Source organism: Erpetoichthys calabaricus, chromosome 13, assembly GCF_900747795.2.
Source record: "Erpetoichthys calabaricus chromosome 13, fErpCal1.3, whole genome shotgun sequence".
Taxonomy (NCBI): Eukaryota; Metazoa; Chordata; class Cladistia; order Polypteriformes; family Polypteridae; genus Erpetoichthys; species Erpetoichthys calabaricus.
Window position 1 is genome coordinate 51482459 of NC_041406.2, and position 24709 is coordinate 51507167.

Below are 24709 nucleotides of genomic sequence, written 5' to 3' on the forward strand. Positions count from 1 at the left end.
CGTACAGGGACCGAACAGCCCTTATCAGGGGGGCCGGTACCCCATACTCTCGGAGTACCCCCCACAGGATTCCCCGAGGGACACGGTCGAATGCCTTTTCCAAGTTCACAAAACACATGTAGACTGGTTGGGCAAACTCCCATGCACCCTCCAGGACCCTGCTAAGGGTATAGAGCTGGTCCACTGTTCCGCGACCAGGACGAAAACCACACTGTTCCTCCTGAATCCGAGGCTCGACTATCCGACGGACCCTCCTCTCCAGGACCCCTGAATAGACTTTTCCAGGGAGGCTGAGGAGTGTGATCCCTCTGTAGTTGGAACACACCCTCCGATCCCCCTTCTTAAAGAGGGGGACTACCACCCCGGTCTGCCAATCCAGAGGCACTGTCCCTGATGTCCATGCGATGTTGCAGAGGCGTGTCAACCAAGACAGTCCTACAACATCCAGAGCCTTGAGGAACTCCGGGCGTATCTCATCCACCCCCGGGGCCCCTGCCACCAAGGAGTTTTTTGCCCACCTCGGTGACCTCAGTCCCAGAGATGGGGGAGCCCACCTCTGAGTCCCCAGGCTCTGCTTCCTCATTGGAAGGCATGTTAATGGGATTGAGGAGGTCTTCGAAGTACTCCCCCCCACCGACCCACAACGTCCCGAGTCGAGGTCAGCAGCGCACCATCCCCACCATATACAGTGTTGACACTGCACTGCTTCCCCTTCCTGAGACGCCGGATGGTGGACCAGAATCTCCTCGAAGCCGTCCGAAAGTCATTCTCCATGGCCTCCCCAAACTCCTCCCACGCCCGAGTTTTTGCCTCAGCAACCACCAAAGCCGCATTCCGCTTGGCCTGCCGGTACCTATCAGCTGCCTCCAGGGTCCCACAGGACAAAAGGGTCCTGTAGGACTCCTTCTTCAGCTTGACGGCATCCTTCACCGCCGGTGTCCACCAACGGGTTCAGGGATTGCCGCCACGACAGGCACCGACCACCTTACGGCCACAACTCCGGTCAGCTGCCTCAACAATAGAGGCACGGAACATGGCCCATTCGGACTCAATGTCCCCCACCTCCCTCGGGATGTGGTCGAAGTTCTGCCGGAGGTGGGAGTTGAAGCTACTTCTGACAGGGGGCTCTGCCAGACGTTCCCAGCAGACCCTCACAACACGTTTGGGCCTACCACGCCTGACTGGCATCCTCCCCCACCATCGAAGCCAACTCACCACCAGGTGGTGATCAGTTGACAGCTCCGCCCCTCTCTGAACCCGAGTGTCCAAGACATGTGGCCGCAAGTCCGACGACATGACCACAAAGTCGATCATCGAACTGAGGCCTAGGGTGTCCTGGTGCCAAGTGCACATATGAACACCCCTATGCTTGAACATGGTGTTCGTTATGGACAATCCGTGACGAGCACAGAAGTCCAATAACAAAACACCGCTCGGGTTCAGATCGGGGGGGCCATTCCTCCCAATCACGCCCTTCCAGGTCTCACTGTCATTGCCCACGTGAGCATTGAAGTCTCCCAGCAGAACGAGGGAGTCCCCAGAAGGTATGCCCTCTAGCACCCCATCCAGGGACTCCAAAAAGGGTGGGTACTCTGAACTGCTGTTCGGTGCATACGCACAAACAACAGTTAGGACCCGTCCCCCCACCCGAAGGCGAAGGGAGGCTACCCTCTCGTCCACCGGGGTAAACCCCAATGTACAGGCTCCAAGTCGGGGGGCAATAAGTATACCCACACCCGCTCGGCGCCTCTCACCGGGGACAACTCCAGAGTGGTAGAGAGTCCAGCCCCTCTCAAGGAGATTGGTTCCAGAGTCCAAGCTGTGCGTCGAGGTGAGTCTGACTATATCTAGCCGGAACCTCTCAACTTCGTGCACTAGCTCAGGCTCCTTCCCCTTCAGAGAGGTGACATTCCACGTCCCAAGAGCCAGCTTCTGTAGCCAAGGATCGGACCGCCAAGGTCCCCGCCTTCGGCCACCACCCAACTCACACTGCACCCGACCTCCTTGGCCCCTCCCATAGGTGGTGAGCCCATGGGAAGGGGGACCCACCCACGTTGCCTCTTCGGGCTGTGCCCGGCCGAGCCCCATGGGTGCAGGCCCGGCCACCAGGCGCTCGCCATCGAGCCCCATCTCCAGGCCTGGCTCCAGAGTGGGGCCCCGGTGACCCGCGTCCGGGCATGGCATTGTCCTACATACCTAAATGTAGCCTTCTGTAATGGATTTATTTAGAGTTACCACTAGTAAAGCTAATATGCATACATGTGTGGAATTTTAGAGGAAACTCAAGTACTTATACAAACAAGGATAGCTCATGCAAACTTTATTCGGATAGAATAAAAACTAGGAAGGCAGCAGTACTATTACCTATAATTAAAATATATGACATATGTAGTACTGTAATTCAGTTGTTACTGCTGCTATAAAGGTCCAGGAGGCCTTTGCTCAGTCACCTGTGTGGAATGCAAATTCTCCTTTTATATGCTTTATTTTTTCACATAGTGCTCCTATTTCCCTTGTGTATCTCTGAAAGACATGCATATTAGATTAATTGGCAGCTCTAAACTGGTCCATTGTGGATGCTTGTGGTTGTATGTGCAAGTCTGCCCAACAATGGACTGGCAGTCTTTCCACAGTTGTTTTCTGCCTTGAAGCTGCAAGTTTCTGGACCCTGACACCTTAAACTGTACAACGCAGGTGTGGATAATGAATTAATATGTTTATTTTTAATCTCCTATCTAAAAAATCATGAACAACATTAAAATATCAGAAAATAATGTGACAAGCACAGTCTTTGCAGCATAGAGTTAAATGTTAACATACACATACAGAAGGAAAACTGAGTAGAATAGTGATCTAAAGCTACTTAGAATAGCAGAAGAAAAACACTGAACGTGAGATTAAATGGATTGTTTAATGGTGAAATTACTCAACTGACTCAAATACTATCTAATATAGTATTTCAGTTACTGTCACAAGTTTAAAGTAAAAAGTCCCCTAACTGATTGTGTTTTATATTTTGTTCTGCAGTTTTGGACAAATGCAGTTGGAGTTTCCTTGTATTTCCTTATGCATCAGCATCATTTGTTTAACTGTAGGGATTATGCTGCTATTTGTGGCTTCATGTATTTAGAATACAATGATCCTGTTCAATTCTTTCTTTAAAGGAGGAAGCTCTATATTCAGGAAGAATGGAGAAGCACTGGTTAACATTGCTACCTGATAACTTCATTCATCGTATTCAATCCCCAGTCTGTTCATTGTTTGTGTATTGATTATATATTCTGTCTATGTTTGCGTGTGTTTTTTTGCAAGTATTTTACTTTTACACTCAGAATCAAAAATCTTACAGTACTTGTTTGAATGGATTGGTGACATTAATTTGGTCTTGTAGTAAATGTGGATGTGTGTATCTAATGATACATTAGTGTCACATGCATTATTGTTTTTTGCTTTGCACCTGATGTGGGCAAAATAAGCTCTTTGACCAAGGGAACTTCATGTGCATTTTTGCAAAGAATGAATGAATTAGTCAGTATTATTATGTGTTTGTGTATTTTGTATTTGCATGACAGTTTACTGCCTGCTTTTATACTGTTTAATTTACTTCTTAAGAGTTCCATATTCATTCTTGTAGCTAGTTAAAATGATATTGTATTATAAAAAAGACTTGCAACATCAAATTACCATGTTTTGCATTTTTTTCATGTGTTAGGTAATCATGATTATATTGGCTTCATTTTATATCTCTATCCATTCAGTCATGTCCAACCCATGGATACTCTGTAGACCAGTCCTTGCCATGCTTCCCTGTTTTCCCCGGCTTCTTGCAGTTGCTTGATCTTCATTCCCAAACACCAATGGGTGTTTGGTCTCCCTTGCTTCTCATTTTATATAAAATATTCTGTTAATGTACAGTAAATAGTATGTAACTTAATTTTGGTCCATATAAATGAAAAAGTATTTGACCACCTCTTACTTCCCTTCTATCCTTACCCATGCAGATATGCAGTCAGGCATGATTCCAGTGGATGATGATGGTGAAACCTATGATGATATTGGTGTTGATGATGACAAAGGAAGTACAGAACCAATAGATGATGACATATATGAAGTACTTCCAGGTATGTTTATTTTTTGTATTTTTTTTCCAGAATTAAAATTAACACTTAACTTCTATTCACGTTATACAGTATAACTGATTGTTAACACGATTTTTGATATTTTTATAATCTCCACTGTATTTCTGATTAGGTCAGATGGTATTTCATTTTAATCTCATACTGATTTTTAATTTAATCCGTACTTCAGTAGAAATCTGTTGTATTTTACCATTAAATATAGCAAGCAATTTGATTCTAAGATTTTTAAGCTTATATGTAATATATCTTCACATAATGTTTTTATTTTCTGGACAATAAATTTTATCAGTAGATGTCAATGGCATTTCACCTACAAAAATACAGAACAAAGGACCAATTGTGAACATGCCTTACTATTTAAATATGTCCAATACAGTTGTGCTTGAAAGTTTGTGAACCCTTTAGAATTTTCTATATTTCTGCATAAATATGACCTAAAACATCAGATTTATACTCAAGTCCTAAAAGCAGATAAAGAGAAACCAGTTAAACAAATGAGACAAAAATATTATACTTGGTCATTTATTTATTAAGGAAAATTATCGAATATTACATATTTGTGAGTGGCAAAAGTATGTGAACCTTTTCTTTCAGTATCTGGTGTGACCCCGCTTTGCAGCAATAACTGCAACTAAACATTTCCGGTAACTGTTGATCAGTCTTGCACACCAGCTTAGAGGAATTTTAGCCCATTCCTCCGTACAGAACAGCTTCAACTCTGGGATGTTGGTGGGTTTCCTCACATTAACTGTTCGCTTCAGGTCCTTCCACAACATTTCGATTGGATTAAGGTCAGTACTTTGACTTGGCCATTCCAAAACATTAACTTTATTCTTCCTTTAACCATTCTTTGGTAGAACGACTTGTGTGCTTAGGGTCGTTGTCTTGCTGCATGACCCACCTTCTCTTGAGATTCAGTTCATGGACAGATGTCCTGACATTTTCCTTTTGAATTCTCTGATATAATTCAGAATTCATTGTTCCATCAATGAAGGCAAGCTGTCCTGGCCCAGATGCAGCAAAACAGACCCAAACCATGATACTACCATCATCATGTTTCACAGATGGGATAAGGTTCTTATGCTGGAATACAGTGTTTTCCTTTCTCCAAATGTAACGCTTTTCATTTAAACCAAAAAGTTCTATTCTGGTCTCATCTGTCCACAAAACATTCTTCCAATAGCCTTCTGGTTTGTCCACGTGATCTTTAGCAAACTGCAGATGAGCAGCAATGTTTTTTTTGGAGAGCAGTGGCTTTTTCCTTGCAACCCTGCCATGCACATCATTGTTGTTCAGTGTTCTCCTGATGGTGGACTCATGAACATGAACATTAGCCAATGTGAGAGAGGCCTTCAGTTGCTTAAAAATTACCCTGGGGTCCTTTGTGACCTCGCCGACTATTACACGCCTTGCTCTTAGAGTGATCTTTGTTGGTTGGCCACTCCTGGGTAGGGTAACAGTGGTCTTGAATTTCCTCCATTTGTACACAATCTGTCTGACTATGGACTGGTGGAGTCCAAACTCTTTAGACATGGTTTTGTAACCTTTTCCAGTCTGATGAGCATCAACAACTCTTTTTCTGAGGTCCTCAGAAATCTCCTTTGTTCGTGCCATGATACACTTCTACAAACTTGTGTTGTGAAGACCTGACTTTGATAGATCCCTGTTCTTTAAATAACACAGGGTGCCCACTCACACCTGATTGTCATTCCATTGATTGAAAACACCTGACTCTAATTTCACCTTCAAACTAACTGCTAATCCTAGAGGTTCACATACTTTTGCCACTCACAAATATGTAATATTCGATCATTTTCCTCAATAAATAAATGACCAAGTATAATATTTTTGTCTCATTTGTTTAACTGGTTTCTCTTTACTTTTAGGACTTGAGTGAAAATCGGATGATGTTTTAGGTCATATTTATGCAGAAATATAGAAAATTCTAAAGGGTTCACAAACTTTCAAGCACAACTGTATGTGCTAATCTTGAGTCTTCTTTTATAGTGTAATATACATTTGATAAGAACTGTGATTAGATACAAGACACATTTCTGATAAACAGTATTTTTTTTTGACAAATTATGCTTTATAGCGATTTTTAGAGATCTCTGTTTTCCTCCAACTAAATTATAAGTGCATAATGTTTGTAATAATATTAATTATGTTTTAAAATTTTGTAATACTTTGTACAGCTTATATATTCCCCCATTTTTCCTAAATAAACACTGTGTCATATTATGCAAGTATTCCAGTGATTTTCAGTCTTAGCCTTTTATTACATAATCTTAGCGAGTCAGAGGAATTTGGCAGAATGCTCCCATGAAGCTTATACAATATGTGACATATCAAAGACTTATTCCAACTAGTCTGCAACTCGCTCAGATAAAATCAAACAGGTTTGATTTTGTCTTTTGTCGTAGAGGCAGGGTCAGTGTTCATGAGAGCTGACATCCACTGAATGCTCATCCAGAAGCACAATGCATAGAATGCAAAAGTGTAGAATAAGGAACACAGGAGCTTTGAACCTCTCAAACAAAAGAAAAGCTTGTCTGTCTGATATCTTCTGCTTTACATGCCACAACAGAGTTAAAAAAGAAAAAAAATCTTGAGATTGTGGTGGAACTCGCCATTGCTTTTAACCCTTCTTACATCGCTGGTTTCATTAGGCAGCATGTTATTGGCTGTCTGAAAAAAGGGTAAATAATCATTTAACCAAAAAAAAAAAAAGTATCAAATTATACCAAACCTGTTGCAATTATACACAGATTCAAAGTGAAGAACAGCCAGGTCATTTTTCTAATTTTTTTTGGTCCACATTATTAAGTATTACATGTTCATAAATACTCAGTGTCCAACTTTATTTTTTTTTTACTTGAGTATGAAGACTTCCATCATTATTTAACTTCTATCAATGAATACTGTATGACTATGCTTAAAACGTCATCACCCAGCTGTTAAAGTAGACTTACCCAGAGATTTTCAGTCGTTTAAACTGACATAGTCCAGCAACAAGATCAGTAACTGTGATCAGCAAATCTGACAAATACCGATACTAGAAGTTGTGTAATGTGACATATACTTAACCTGAAATGGTACAAAGGTAAATACCATAGTTGAATGAGACACATTTATGCCTACGTAGAGTGTATGCTGTGGATTAATTATACCTGTCTACTCTCCAGCCACCTATATCATTTATGGTTACAGAGAGTCAGTGATTAAACTAGTATCACTGGGCTGAAGTGGGGCGGGTAATCCTTGCTCACTGTATACGCATTCATATATAATACTATACATTTTAACATAAATATAACATTTTTTTTGTTGGGGCCCTGTGTCAGCCCTGGATAGGATATTGGTTCATGTGGGGGCACAAGTATACACCTGCACAGGCCAATTAGCAGTCACCCAACAAATATTTCCCAACTCCCAACAAGATCAGTAACTGTGGCCAGCAAATCTGATATACCCCAATACTAGAAGTTGTGTAATGTGACAAATGCTTAACCTGAAATGGTACAAAGGTAAGTGCCAAAGTTTACTGGCATTTATTTATTCCTACATATATTGTGAAGTAATTACACCTGTCCACTCTCCAGCCACCTTTATCGTTTATGGTTATAGTGAGACGGTAATTAAACTCGCATTACTGGACTGAAGGAGGATGGGCAGTCCTTGCTTACTCAATGTTTTTTTTTTTTTGGTTGGCTAGGGATCAGCCCTCGATAGGGCGTCAGTTCATATGTGGGCACAAGCATACACCTACATTGGCCAATTAACAGTCACTTCAATTCTATTTCCCACCCTTCTTCCTATGGTGCTGGGATTAACCATGGTTCACTACAAGCCACAACTAGGAAAGACGGTTGATAAATGAATTAAAAGAAATGGTCTAATATGCGCGTCGTTATGGTATAGGAGGAAAAGTTGAAAACACAAGGCCCATTCAAAATGAAAGCACAGAATGTATCCTTGTAGAACAGGATTACAAATCTAGAGCTCTAGAGATGTGTGCTGAAGCACTAAACACAATGCGACCATACTGCCAGAATTTACAAACTGAAATAAAGCTTTTAGTGCATTTTCAACTTAATTACAGTGTCCTCCATAATGTTTGGACAAAGGCACGTTTTTCCTTTATTTACCCCTCAACAATTTAAACATTACAAATCAAACAGATCAGACGTGATTAAAATGCGCATTGCAGACTTTAATTTAAGGGTATTTGCATACATTTCAGTCCCAAAATCTCTACATGGTGCAACAGAAATGTGTGCAAATACCTTTAAATAAACATCTGCATTGTGCATTTTAATCATGTCTGAATTGTTTGATTTGTAATTTTAAGCTGTGGAGCAGAGGGATAAATAAAAGAAAAATGATAAGGCCTTGCACCAGTATCTATCCTGATCATCAGAGAGATGCTACCTAATAAATAAACATGAAGATCAACTTCATGCTGGCTTCAAATTCTTTATAGTGCAGGACGTCTGCGAAATCAGTCAACTCATGATGTCAGGTACTCAAAGATGCTTTGAGTGGAATCATCACTGCTGAGTCAAGTCATTGATGGCGGTGGAAAAAAAAGGATGGTATTTGCAGTGTTTTAACACAAGTTTTAATGTAAGTCAGTTTGAGAGATCCTTATACTTGAATGTGATCTGTCTTTAGCAATGCATTCAAAGTCTACAGTTGTAGTTGTTCATTCAATTTTTAGCCTTGCCCCAATGTTTATGATGGGTCGGTGCCCATGCATGTCACTTTATATATATACTAATTGTATTTTTTTGTAAAATTTTGTCAATTTTTGTAATCTGTTTAAGATGTCAGTCATAATATCTAAAAAATGTCTTTAAGTACACACTACATGTGTTATGTTAAAAAGGGCTTGAGAATTCCACCTGTCCTTAAGTGGCATTATTGTTAACTACAAGCTACCACTCTACCCACATTGAACATCTGTACTTAGTAACAAAATAAACACTAAATTAATAAATTTAATGTCAGTTTGGATACTGTCCGCAGTGGTAACAAACTTGTGTAGGCCAGAACTTCTGCATAGATGTGATCAGTCTTGAATGATATGTCCAATAATGTGTCTACATAAAAAAAATGAATGGGGTCTACAAAGGCAATGAACACATGCATAATGTTGGACACATTATTAAAACTATAATTTTGATATTATTGCAAGTCACATTTTCTTAGACATAATTTACTATACCATACAATGACCCTACAGAGTTTAATTAAAATGTGCTTTATTCTTTTCACTTTATATATTCAGAATTTATTTATTCAGACACTGACTTTATATATTCAGGTGCTGACTTCATATATTAAGTAATAACTTTATATATTCAGACCTGACTGTACGTATTTGGATATGACTTTGTATATTAAAAACTAACTTCATATTTAGACACTGTCTTTATATATTGAGACTTTATATATTAAAAAATATTTGATACTGCAATATAAAGCTTGAAGCTGTTGTCCAGTGAAGCACCTGTCATGCAAGCTGTTGACTCTGAGAAAATTGTCTTTTGATGCCCTTGTGGCTTTGGGTCTGCCCAACCTGTTCTTGTCAGAGTTCCCTGCAGTTTTCAAGCTCCTTTTGTTGGTGCAAGAAACTACTCCCTGACACCTTGGCTTTCTTTGAATTTTCCAAAGGAAATATATATGCTTTTAAGGGTTATAATGGTACGTCTTCCTTTACTTTACTTTACTTTAAGAAATATTGATTTTTGTAGTATGTGAAATTATCTTTAAGCTTTTTGCTGAAAGCCTGTTTCTGGCTGAGGGGATAGCTGTATTAGCCCTGCAATGTTTACAACTGAGTATGTCTGCTCATGTGCAACCTGACTTTTCATTTTAACATTGGAGCTTGAAACCTAGATCCCCTTTATTGTCTGCAGTAAAATCAAGAACATTATTTTCTTTTATTGACAGTTTTCACTTTCTGTTTAAGCTTTTTCCAGTCAAGGTTATGGTGTGTAATTTAGAGACGAGTTATGAAATGATTAATACTATTTGCTTTATTAAAGGTAGCTACAGTAATTAAAAAAGAAAGTAGATCTGAATCAAAAATGTATAGAGGTACAAGAAAATACACTGATGGAGCTTGGTGGCATTTTGATCTTCACCCACCACTGAGCAGATCTGCCTGATTGTATTAAATCTGAAGAGTCTTAAGTTTGCTTAAGTGGAAGAGAAGTCAACAGTATAACATCCCCCTTTCAAAGAGTCCTGGTACAGAAAGAATAGATATGTAGGAAATCTTTTTTTCTATTGTTTGTTGGCCTAATGCTGTCCAGTAAACATCTTTTGGCATGTTGGTTTGTGCTCCTACTGGACGGCCGCAGAGACTTGAGTTCGAGTTGGAAAGTATGTATTGTCTGTGCCTTCTTTCCAACTTATTATGGCTTAGCTTTTTCCGCCCTAAAGTCCTTTGAGTCAAAACTTAAGGTTTTACTGTTTTCATTTAGAAAGTTTATAGCCAAATTATTTTCCTGGGCAGCTGGTTGTTGCCATGCTCCCAGTTTACTTAACATTTAAACCTGTATTGCTGTATTTTGTCAGATGATGACTTCAGAGGCCATCACTATGAAATGATATGATACCAATTGAGACAGACAAGTCACCAACACTCCATTGTTTGATTGTTTTTATGTTATTAGTCATTGGCAAAAGAGGGAGATATATCATTAGTTAGTAAAGTTAATGTTAGAGACATCTGCACACATAATGGAAAATCCTGAAATTGCCCCATCACAATTTTCATTCTAAAAACTCCATGGTTGATAGGTACAAAAAAAATATCCTTCAGCCCATTGTCAAATTTAATTACATTCACAAATATACAGTGGCAAGATAAAGTATGTGAAACCTTGGGAATTATCTGTTTTTCTTCATCAGAAAATGTGCTCTGATAGACAGGTAGAAAATGCTAATACTAATAACACACAATTATAATCTATTGTCTTTTATTGAACACACCCATCAAATATTCAATGTGTGCTGTGGAAGATGTAAGTAACCCTTGGTTTTAATAACTGATTGAACCTCCTTTGAATCAATCATCCTTAACAAGTGCTTCTGGTAGCTGATTTGCACAACATTCTGTAGGAAGTTTTAGACTATTCTTCATTACAAAACTGCTTCAGCTCAGCCAGATTATTAGGATATCTGGTATGAATGGCTTTCTTAAGGTTATTCCACAGCATCTGAATTGAGTTAAGGTCTGGATTGCCACTCCAAAAGACAGATTTTCCTGTAGGGAATCATGATAATATTGATAATTCATTTTACCCACAATGATGAAAAGCTATTCAGGCACTAAGTCAATAAAGCAGCTCCAAGTTGGGTTGTTCCCTTCACTGCAGTTCTCCACTGGGGTGGTGCTTTCATGTAGATATTTGGTGCTCTTTTTATGCCATACATTCTACTACATATTCTTCCTAAAGAATTCAACCTTAGTTTCTTCAGTCCACAAAACATTTTTCCCACTGGCATTGTGAAGGGTAAAGATGGTTTTTGGCAAACTTCAGTCATGCACTGATGTGATTTTTGGAGAGCAGTGGCTAACTCCTTGGTGTCCTGCCATGAACACCATTCCTCTTCAATGTCTTGTGTATGGTAGTCTCATGAACAGAGATGTTAACCTGTTCCAATGACTCCATCAAACCTTTAGCTGTTATTTTTGGGTTCTTTTTACTTCATTGAGCATTCAGCTTTGTGCCTTCTTGCCACAGTACACACTAACCCCAGAATGTACAGGAAGCTCATGCTATTTTTTGTTATCTTCTTTTTCACAAGAAAGCACAGTAATCTTTGTAAGCATGTATCTATTTATTGACTGATTTAAAAATATGTTTCTACTCAGTTGTTTTAACTGACTGTAGTGTATTGGTAATGAGTATTGCTATGTTTAAAATTACTATTTAAGATAAAAGGAAATTGAATCATTAAACCTGTATGCAAACGTTAAGGATGCATACAGCACCACCCTGCTGCCTGCACTTTGGAAAGCAGATCATAACCTGGTTCTGCTTCAGCCTCACTACAAACCAAGAGTGAGGGAGCTACCTACAACCACACGCTCATTCAGGAAGTGGTCCACTGAGGTAGAGCAGGCTCTGAGAGACTGCTTTGGAACTATGGACTTGGGATATCCTGCAGGGTTCTCATAGTGAGAACATTGAGGAGGTTGAACTACAGACTACATCAACTTCTGTATGGACATTGTAGTTCCAGTAAGAACAGTACGCTGCTATACTAACAACAAGCCATGGATTACAAGTGACATCAAGGGCCTATTGATCCAGAAGAAAAGGGCTTTTAAAGGCAGTGATCAGCATGAGGAACTCCAAGTCCAGCTCAGGGTGGCGAAGGAGCAGTACAGGAGGAAACTGGAGCAAAAGTTGCAGAATAACAGCATGAAGGAAGTATGGGATGGGATGAAGATCATCACTGGCTGCAGCTCGAAGAGGGCTGCCTCCATCGAGAGAGACAGGGAGAAAGCAAACCTGATGAACAACTTTTTTTTAGCAGGTTTGACCACCCTAACCCACTCTCACCTCAGAGTACTGCATCCTCCACCCATCCTTCTGCTGATACCAGCATAGGAGAGTTTTCCCCCACCCACAACTACAGCAGCCCAGGTAAGCAGAGAGTTGAGGAGACTTCGTGCCAGCAAAGCAGTGGGTCCAGATGGAGTATCGCCACGACTGTTGAAGGCCTTTGCGTTGGAGCTGGGGAGTCCTCTACAGCACATCTTCAACCTGAGCCTGAAACAGGGGAGAGTCCTGAGGCTTTGAAAAACATCTTGCATCACCCCAGTCCCAAAGGTATCACGTCCTAGTGAGCTGAATGACTTCAGGCCCATCGCCCTGACGTCACATGTGATGAAGACCATGAAGTGGCTGCTCCTTCACCACCTGAGGCCACAGGTCCACCACGCCCTCGACCCTCTGCAGTTCGCATACCAGGAGAAGGTGGGAGCGGAGGATGCCATCATCTATATGCTACACCGATCCCTCTCCCACTTGCACAGAGGCAGTGGTGCAGTAAGAATTATGTTTCTGTACTTTTCTAGCGCCTTCAACACCATCCAACCTCTGCGCCTTAGGGACAAGCTGACAGAGATGGGAGTAGATTCATACCTGGTGGCATGGATGGTGAACTATCTTACAGATAGACCTCAGTATGTGCGTCTCAGGAACTGCCGGTCTGACATTGTGGTCAGCAGCACAGGAGAGCCACAGGGGACTGTGCTTTCTCCGGTCCTGTTCAGCCTATATACATCGGACTTCCAATACAACTCGGAGTCCTGCCACGTGCAAAAGTTCGCTGACGATACTGCTATTTTTGGCTGCAGGAGGAGGAGTATAGGAACCTAATCAAGGACTTTGTTAAATGGTGCAACTCAAACCACCTACAACTGAACACCAGCAAAACCAAAGAGCTGGTGGTGGATTTTAGGAGGCCCAGGCCCCTCCTGGACCCCGTGATTATCAGAGGTGACTGTGTGCAGAGGGTACAGACCTACAAATACCTGGGAGTGCAGCTGGATGATAAATTGGACTGGACTGCCAATACTGATGCTCTGTGAAAGAGAGGACAGAGCCGACTATACTTCCTTAGAAGGCTGGTGTCTTTCAACATGTGCAATAAGATGCTGCAGATGTTCTATCAAACAGTTGTGGCAAGCGCCCTCTTCTATGCGGTGGTGTGCTGGGGAGGCAGCATAAAGAACAGGGACGCCTCACTCCTGGACAAACTGGTGAGGAAGGTAGGCTCTATTGTAGGCACGGATCTGGACAGTTTGACATTTATGGCGGAACAACGGGTGTTTAGCAGGCTCAATCATGGAGAATCCACTGCATCCACTGAACAGTATCCTCTCCAGACAGAGGAGCAACTTCAGCGACAGACTGCTGTCACTGTCCCGCTCCACTGACAGACTGAGGAGATCGTTCCTCCCTCACACTATGCGACTCTTCAATTCCACCAGGGGGTAAATGTTAACATTATACAATGTTATTGACTGTTATACCTGCCTCCCACTCTCCACCTTGCACTTTTTAACTTGCACTGTGTTTTTATCACTCTAATTAATATTGTTTTTATCAGTATGCTGCTGCTGGAATATGTGAATATCCCCTTGGGGATTAATAAAGTAAGTGTGTGTTTGTTTGTCTGTCTGTCTGTCTAAAATGACACTTTAAAAATTTACACCCATCCATCCATTTTCTAACTCACATAATACAGTTCAGATTTGCAGCAGCTAGAGCCCATCTAGTAGCACCCAGCATTCACACATATTTGGACCAAAGTACAATTATTTTAAGGCATTGGTCTTTTGGATATTGAAGGATTATGGAGCTGTGAGACAGTAGTGCTAACAACTGCACCAGCGTGCTAAAGCTATAAAAACTCAGCTGTAACAAATAGGATAATAAGAACATTAATCCAGCTGATCAGTTTTTAAATCTGTTTATTCCTATTGAATTATGTAGGAATGACACTGAAAAAATGTTGTTTATTTAAAAATAAAAAAGCCAACTCTATCACAGGGCAAACCCAGGACACACTGGAAGCTGTTATGGAAAAGAGGATAATGGCAAGTTGGATGCCATCATGAAAAATCCCCTCCATCCCCTCTAGGAGCTAAGAAGTGCTTCTTGGGGTCTTTTCTGCCCATTGCTATCAGACAATTCAATGCTTCCAAAAATAGGCTAGTGACACCACTGGTCCGCACTTTTCTGATGATTTTTACACAAACCACTGCAGGCAGTTCTCTTGTATTTAATTATATTTCCTCTCCTTATATTGCAAATTGTTTCTAGTAAGTTTACTTTTTGTCCTTTATCTTGTGTTTTGCTTTTTTGCAGACCTTTCCTGACAGTGACTTTCAGATAGAAATTTGTGTCTGCTTTCTGTGTCTTTTATGACTCCTCATTTTGTGCTTTTCCTTGGTGGCTCTTCTGTATGTTGCAGTGACTTTTACAACTTATATAGCTTAATTTAACCCTTATGGGCTCAACCTTTATGCCATTAAAAAAAGCTTGTTTGTGAGATATAATCATCTTCTTCATCTTGTCTGCCTTGTGACTGTTGTGAATTTTTTTTTTTTTTGATAATGAAGAAAGTGTTGCTGTTAAAACACTTAATCTGAATATTATGTAATAGTTAGGCTAACCAAGAATATCTCTTACAGTTTTTTTTTTTTAACACTCTAGGTTTTTACACAATGGTGTGACTATTTATCTTTGGCACAATGCCTGTAAAAAGTATTCACTTTCTAGGAAGTTTTCACATTTTATTATTATACAACATTGAATCACAGTGGATTTAACTTGGCTTTATTGACGTTGATCAACAATCAAAAAACTGTTTAATGTCAAAGTGAGAAATGTCTTCTGCTAAATAATCTAAACAAATTATAAATATAATACACACAATAATTGAATGCATAAGTATTCAGCCCCTTCAAGTCAGTATTTAGTAGATGCACCTGTAGCAGCTATGAGAGCCTTGAGTCTGTGTGGACAGGTCTCTGTATCAGCTTTGGACATCTGGACACTGCATGGTTCCCCCATTCTTTTTGAAAAACTGCCAAAGCTCCTATGTGTTCTTCCTGGGAAATTTTCGTAAACTTCCAGGTCAACCGGGAAATATAACCAATCCAGAAAAACATGGCAAACATTCATTTTTATATGTTCTTGCTTTTTAGATTTTTTTTGTTATGCAATGGTATGTAAAAGCAGCCATTTGAAAGAGGCTGTACATGGTTTTCACATATCTGTATTTAAAAATGTTATCAATATTGTTATCCAGCTACCTTTCTGCAAAAAATATCGTCATGTAGATACATGTATTATTTACTTCAAAGAAATTATTTCACTGTGTTGCTTACTGTGTAAGAGAACATTTAAGCGTTAGTTAAGTATTACAGAAAATAACAAATATTGGCTGTCCAGACCTAAGAGAGAGAGACAGACATGCTTTAGAGACTGCTAGTGTGGGTGGACAAGAATGAGAAAGAGAGCATTCGCCTGCGATGCTCACTTTCATAGAAATCCGTCAGCCTTGGTGCAAGTTGTGAAAGTGAAAGAGAGCTGGTCTTTCGGAGTCAAAGTGTGCTTTTAAAGACTTTGATATGGAAAGACGAGAGTAGGAGCATCGTGAGACAGTGCTTTTAAGTCTCACTTTTTACACTTCTTATTGCTAACCTCACATACTATGTGACAGTTGTTGACATGAGAGTAGCACAGTACACAGCTATTTGTGTACTATGCTGCTCTCATGTAGATAACTACACTGATATACAATTACTTTCATGTAACAGCTGAATAATACTTTCAGTTAGCTGTGTGTTTATTTACAAGCTAGGCTATCTTTAAATAGTTAATAAATGCACTTTTTATATATGTACTGTATACAGTATGTATATATATATATATATATATATATACATATACAGTACTGTGTGTGTGTATATATATATATATATATATATATATATATATATATATATATATATATATATATATATATTGTAGATGCCCCAGAGGAAGGTTGGGTGTCTCAACTAGGACGGAGTTGGAGTACTTACCCACCCAGAATGCTATAATGGGAGGATGGACTAATCGGGGCAGTACCCGTTCGGGATGTCCAAAGATTACCAGAACTGGAAGGAGAGCATGGCAGTGAGCAGTTCATCCCCCACTTCAATAGGTGGCATTGTCCCTCATATATGGTCCCACTTTGGATACCAGCAGGGCTGCATGGAAGCTGGAATCCGGAGGAGCAGCCCTGAAGGGGTCCCTAGCAGACTTCAGAGGGCATTGCTGGGGGAAGATACGCATGGCTTTCTCATAACCCGGAAGTGCATCCAATTGGCTATGTCATGTCATCGGAAATACTCCCCTTTTATTTGAACCTGGGACTGTGTTTGTTTGTGGGGTTTGGGGATCTGTTGGACCCCCTAGCCTTCACAATATTCACACAAATACATACATATGCATATATTAGGGTTGTAAAAGTTAACACGTTAATGCATGTGATTAAATTTAAAAGGTATAACACATTATTTTTCCCAAATCACATTAATTGACACCACTTGCTATCTAAACCATTAGTTTTCATACTGAGGGCTTCAGCCCCAGTGAGTTTGACATTATTAAAAACATAAATTCCAGTTTTAAAGAGGGTCTTTAAATTGCCTCATTTGTAAATAAACATACATGTAACTGAAAATATTCTTCAGCTGTTACATGAAAATATAATTGTGTATAATAATACCATATTCATCTTTTTGTTCTTAGTTAACAGGATCAAAACCCACCTTAGTTTTCTGCTGCTATGGCACACCCATTTAAAGGTCAGACATGTTATGCTATCGGGGATGCCCTTCTGGATATCACTTTTGACAAGACCTGTTATTAGAGTATTTTTTTAACTTTTCTGACCATCTCCTCTGACCTTTCTCATTACCAGAGCCTGAAGTGGGCCATACCATCATATACCAGTTTTAGCAGCAGAGTACCAGCAGTTAGTGGCTACTTACCAGTGTTTAATGGCAATTTGCTTGCTGACCTCCAAGGAGGAACACAATTTGTCACAGAAGCATCTGTAACTCAGTATTCTTGAAACTCTAAGGTTTCACCATAAACGCTCCACAAAAAAATTCTGTGTAATATATAATATACTGCAAGGAGGAAGAAGAACCTGGTACAACAGGGCAGTTATTATGTTCCACATTAAGCACTGCTCATTACCAAGATATTTTTGTCAGTAAGGCTGCTTCTCACTGCATGTTTATTTTTTGTTTATCACACCATTCTCTTTAAAGTTTGTAATGCATGAACACTACAGGAACACACCTTTTTAAAAATAAAAAAGTGGAACCATCATGTCTGGCACCAGCAATTATACCATGGTCATATCAGCTTATAATGCACATCTTGCCCATTTTAATGTTTGGTCAAACAACAGCTGAATAATGTTTGGTCAAACAACAGCTGAACCTCTTGTTCATGTCTGTATGTTGTATATACAGGGTGAGACAAAATTATGTTAACGTTTGAATGGCGGAAACAATTTATTCACAAAATATACTTCATATGTGCAAGATGATTTACAGGAATGTCTCAAACTGTTCGCCATCATGTTCAACACATGTACCATATATGGAATGTAAATTGTCCACAAAAATTGTATATAAGTATATACATAACAGTACCATTAGTGTTAACATAATGTTGACTCACCCTGTATAATTTCCCCTTGGGATTTGTAGTTTATCCAGTCTTAATATTGAATGGCTACAAGTTTGCATACATCACTGTAAGAACCAGTCTTGGTACAGGATGCTCAATGTCTCACCTTGATATAGCTATTCAAAAATAATTTTATTATCTGTAGACTGAATTACCACAACACTGAAGTAGAAGTGCTTCACTTGTTACTTTTGAAGTATCAATTTCACTGAGTTTCAGATAATTGTCACTTTCATCATGTCAGCATCATTATACACTGTGTGTTTTTCAATTTTACAAAATCTCAGAAAGGTTTCTGTGGCTCTCGTTAGCTCCCTTGGATTTCTTTTTAACTGAGTTTTTCATTCATTAATGTTATGAAACAGAAACTATGATGAATGTGTAACTTTCCTTTTTCAGGTGCAAAACTAATTTGCATTTGCCATTAATTCATCTCCTTATGCTGATTTACTATCACATTCTTAATTTTTTAGGAATAATTCATTATTTTTCTTTAGGTTAGAAATAACATTTTGAGATAACATTGCAAAATAACTTGGACTTTTGAATTGTTAATTACTATATTGCTCAAATTTTTTTCAATGAAATAAATACTTGTGGAAGAAAAGCAGGATATTAATTCACATTCAGATTATTGTTATTTGGGAAGTTTAAATTGTTTTCGCTTTACAAAACTTCGATAATGAATATGTAAACCTTTACTGAAACAAAATCTAAAGGTTGCAGGGAAATTGCAATATTGCTGCTGCATGTGCTATATGTGATACAGTATTATAAGTATGTCTTGCTTTTTATTTCCTCAGAGGAAGATATGCCTATTTCCTCTCAAAAACCACTAGAGAAGATAAACAAACCAAGCAATGGGATCGTGACAGGTAATTTAAAATATTTTTACTCTACTGTCAATGCAGCTAGCTATGTTCTACTTATCAGTCAACTTCTTAAAATCTTTTTAAGTTGTGCTAACTAACAGACTGCTTGAACTTTGTGCAAGAGAAAGCCATGTATGTTTTGAGTAGGCTTTACAAAGTAAGCCAATTTATACAAGATATTCCTAGCTGAATTACTTTGTAATGACTCAATTAGCTTTCATTTCTGCACAAAGGAGATTTAGCTGCATATATTAGGCAATCATCATTGGGAAAGTGTCACTAGCAAAGGACAGTTTATAAATACAACACACAGTTGCTGTCACACCTATAAGAATATAATATAGACATCTTTGTATACTTTGTGGTTTAGCGGAACAGACTTCTGCCATTCAGAGGATGACAAGGGACAAGCAGAAACCCATGGGAATGGCAGCATAGACGTCTCTGAAAAGGTCAACTTGACACAGGCTCTGACAATCGACCCACTACTCTGTCTGCTTTGATAAAAATCAGATAAACTTAAGACCGCTAATTGATCCATAGCCTACTTAAATGTTGGCCATGCATATCTTCATTGCATATGATTAGCACAAATAACAAATGAAGACCTAGGTGAGGGGTACGTGGGAAAGAAAAAAAAGCGTTTTGACAGCAAGAAGAAAATTAAGTCTGTTTGAACTCATATGAAAGTGTTAAAAGACAAAAATTCCTTATCTGTCTGCACCTGGCAACTGGCCTATACTGTAATTATCAGTAACAAAAGTGCAGGAGTGGAAGAGAATATCTACATACTTTCCACCCCCATCCTGGGAAGAGCCCTGGCAATATTTTTTTAACCTAGTTGAAAACAAGATAGAATATTTTAGCAGCTCAAGGACGTAACAGTTTGATAAAGGAAAAAATATTTGACATAGAGTTTACATGGGGGCTCTGCTTCTTATCAAGCATTTCACTTCCCAGCAGTCTAGTGTCAGGAAAGTCATTCTTTTCTATTGTATCTGATCTGTGTCCTGGGAGGAAATGTTGCCTGTGTTTCTTTCCCCATTATGGGTACCAAATACATCACTCCAGTGAGCCTGTCAGAGAGAGGGTGGACAAGTAAAGTGATGGCAGGAAGTAGCGTTTCAGACAGACTTGTGCAATGACATGAGGAAAGGATACAGTGTGTAGTCTTTAGGAAGGCCCATGAAAGGAAGCCAGAAAACAGGTTGTTTTTTACGGGTCTGAAGTTGGACACTGGCTTTCCAGACAGGAAGTCCATTATAGTTTGGTAAACTTTATAACTGTAACAACATAATCACTGATATTTTTTTATTTTTATGTCTCCCATTGCTCAATTTAAAAAGCAAGATTCAAAATTATTATAAAATTTTGAAACCACAAGTGTAGATTCGAACTCAGGCAGTGGCAGTATTTATCCATACAGTATACATGTTGTTATGTTTTTACATATTTGTCATAGTGGTGAAAATTACTACAATGTATACTATGTGTTTACAGAGTCTTTTTTCACACAAACATGAACAGTGGTATGTTAAGATTAAAATCTCTTTTTATTAAACAAAACTAATTTTATAATGTAGATTGAAAAGCTTTTCTTTTTTAAAATATATGTTTTAGTAACATTCAGTGTTTCTAAATATTTTAACTCGGTCCACATTTACGGGAATCTACTGTTAGAAGGAATAGTCTGTTGCACCATGTATTTGGCTTGCAAATAGATAATTAAAAAGAGTGTTTGGAAATAAATATTCATGTTAGCTAATGTGTAATTTAAAAATGCTTTTCTAAGACTAGAATAAAATACAGTATGTTTAAGCATACATCTCTGTTTACACAGTATACAAATTGAATATATATACATATTTAAGAAAATAAAGGAAACAATTCACTAAGTGAAGATGGAAGTTGTTTTGAAAGTAGGTTATCTTTACATGTAATGTTACTGAGTTAATTAAAAATTGCCATGTATTAAGTGCATGTATAATGTCTGACAGACTCAGTTGCTCATTACATTGGTCATAATGGCTCTGAGAGAGAGCTAACTGTTAGGGCATATTTGGCAGGTAAGAAAGACTGCTCAATTTGCCAATGTTTCACAAGGAACAATAGCTAAGGCAATATTGCAGTTGCAATAAGATAGAAGAACATTGCCAAATCTGAACATTGATTGATTGAAGATGTAAAGAAAAAATACATTTGCAAATCATTTTATTGTAAATGTCAAAATAAGGGGGTGTAAGAGGATGAATCAACTAAAAGTCAGCCGGGAACTGTGTGGAGGGGTTTGCAATGGTCAATTGTCACATATAAATCTCTTTTTATTCCCAAAACCAGTTTCAGTTCTCTACTGAAAGAATATCTCAGCCATTTTTTTTTTCACCAAACTATTGAATATATTTGTGTCCTACGCAAAATGATATCCACAGGTATGAAAGCTTGTTCTCCACAATGAATGGTTCTAGTGGCTCAGTTATTGTATGTGGTGCATTTTCAAGGCATGGTTTTAGACCATACACTATCTCAAAGCAAAGTATATATTATTTAATTCAAAGGAATTTGGAGTGATCTTGGACATTATATACCATGTGGCATTTCTATCTTGATGGTAGTGAAAATGTTTCAAAATATCAATATCCCCATCCACATGGTAAGTGGCCCATTAATGATTCAAGACCATAACAGTAGTGCTAATTATGTACTGTACTGTTGCCATCTTAGCAACCTGACATCAACTCGGCAGAATACATAAGCATGAAATTTTTGCTTTCCACCAATATCTTGAAAATACCAAATGATAGAAATGCTTTTAACTGAATGATGTTGCATCCCACCAATACAGTTGCAGGCACTAACAACATCTCTGCAAAGATACATTAAAGACGTTCTGGAAGCTTGTTGGGACCCAATACCATATTAAAATACTGTGCATAGATTTTTCCTTTATTCTGTCAGTTACCCATATTTTATTGCAGGCTCAGTCTATATTGCAAGAGCATGTAACCAGTTAAAATAAATAAAAAAAAAATAAAGTAGCTCTGAGTAAAAGCTGAAATTCAAATGTATTTAATGTAGTCATATTGATTTATATGAATTAAATATTCCTTTAAAAGTAAATTGTATCCATTTTTTATAATTTCCATGGTAAATGAATAAATAATTTATTTACAGAAATGGAATCTCACACTTCAAAATCAAATTAATCGATAATTATCTTCTGGTTTACTGGCATTAATTTTAAAAAAGAAAACACTGAGTCTTCTAAATGGTGTTATTCAGAAATGTTAAAAAGTGTATTTGAAGTTTGGAGACTTATAAATAGCAGTATTTCACTGCTTTTCTCTATCTGACAGAAGGCATCAGTGAGAGAAAATAATCTATAATAGTACACATTAAAAGTAAAGTATGAATTTTGTTTTATTTTTGATTGAAGCAAAAAATCTTGAATATTGTCTACACCATTATTCAAGTTATTAAAATAGTTTTGTTCTTATGTTGAAAACCTTTTTTAGAGATTACAGTAATTATTTATGACTTTCTTATCCAATATCCTTAAGTGTTTATCTATTATCTGTAATTTATAGTCCATTTTACTTTGTTTTATATATGATACAGAACTGTATATGTATAGTATTATACAGCTATGCATTAATATCAGTTATCAAAAAATATGTCAATTTAGTTTTGAGGAGTACCAATATTCATAATACATTTGCCCTCCAAAATTGTTAGGTTGATTTAAAAACATAGCACTGTAGTTTCTTCCAGTTTTTATTAGGATTTAAATTGATGATTTTTATCCAAGCTTCCTAAATATTTTATACATTAATTGCACAATAATGTTATATCATCCAATATGTGATACATTATAAATTGGGTAAACCCAGAAAATGGCAATTAATTCAGTGATGACAAATATCCTTTTTAAATTTAAAGAAAAGTCATTTCCGTTCATCCACTTCTTTACATCATTAAAGCAGTTAATTAATAACATAACTGATAAAGCATCATTTGGTTTTATTAGTAAAAAGAACTGAGTGTCTTCAGTATATGAACTTAAGAACCCATGACCTAGTAGTTTTGAAGATATTTAAAATTTACTGATAAAAATAGCTTCAAGTCTGAACAATAACCTAATTTGCACAATTTGTTGTAAAGGTTACAACACTCGAGCAAAGCCATGACCTACAAACCAGTGTCTTTACTTCTAACCTACATCTTGATAAAAAAGCAGGTATTTCAATAAACACATTTTCAATAAACAACATTTTAAAATACTATGACTCCAAGGAATTAAGTGTGTCTGAAGATGTTTATATCTAAAAATGACTTAAATAGGTACACCTGGTTTAAGGTCTGACCTTATTTCAAAATTGTTTTTTTTTTGCTGCTGATTATGAATAGGAGCAAAAGGTAATTTTTAGGATGCTCATTAACAAAAATGTTTCATTCCAAGAATACTGCTTTAAGTTCTACCTTATCCAGTACAGGTTAGAAGGAAGCCAACAATACCCACCAGGCACAAACCAACAACTGAGAGGAATCCAGTCCATTGCAGGTCATGCAGAAACACACTCCTAAAAGCATACTTTTTATATTACTTTTTAACTGCCATCTTGTCATTATTTCCTATTCATCAAGTTTCTTAAATGTTTCACCATGTTTTACTTCTGTTACTTCCTTTTTGTCTGCCTTTGTATCTGTATTATGGTGTTTTGGACTTTCAATGTAAAGATGCAGTGAGAACCATGAAGACTCGGCCATTTATATCATATACTCCAGATACTGAGCTTGTAGAAAGCCAGTAAAACTCACAAAAGCGTTCTTCACAGGTGGCCATCTCTTTTCCACAATCAAAACACATTATGGAAAGCCACAATAGGGTTGTTAGTTATAAATAATTCAGTAGAATGATCTTAAATCTGGACATAACATTGTCCAATTAAATGTTCCCACCAGTGGCCTGTTTGTAAGTCACAAGTCATCTTATAATTGTTCACACATAAACCAGTGTGTCATCTCAACCCACTGGACCTTATGAAATATTCTTAAATAGTAGGATATAATTTCATATGAACAGCAAGAAATCACCACTGATTAACTCTGTTTTAGCAAGCGAATGGCAAGTTTAACTCAATGAAACAACAGAATGAGAGAGACGTTCTGATGACAGAGGCAGAAGCTGAAGGAAATATTTTATTCTGTTCAGTTAGCGCTGGGTTACAACACAACAACATTTATTTATATAGCACATTTTTTACAAATGGGGTAGCTCAAAGTGCTTTACAAGAAAAAAGAAGAAAGAAAAGTTTATATGAAACAAAAATAAGATTAGGCAATAGTAAGTAATAAAGAATAAAGTTAGGTCAGATGGCCAAGATGACAGAAAAAACAAAGCAAAAAAAAAAAA

The 24709-nt window shown here is 38.0% G+C and overlaps 1 protein-coding gene across 1 annotated transcript in view; it reads left to right on the forward strand.

Annotated features, from left to right (window-relative positions):
* skap2 (src kinase associated phosphoprotein 2) overlaps positions 1-24709 on the forward strand; it is a 157689-nt gene that overhangs the window by 113260 nt on the left and 19720 nt on the right. Inside the window, exons 9-10 of the mRNA XM_028818247.2 lie at positions 4002-4121; positions 19231-19302. Of these exons, the coding sequence (XP_028674080.1) occupies positions 4002-4121; positions 19231-19302 (192 nt within the window). The remainder of the gene's footprint in view (positions 1-4001; positions 4122-19230; positions 19303-24709) is intronic.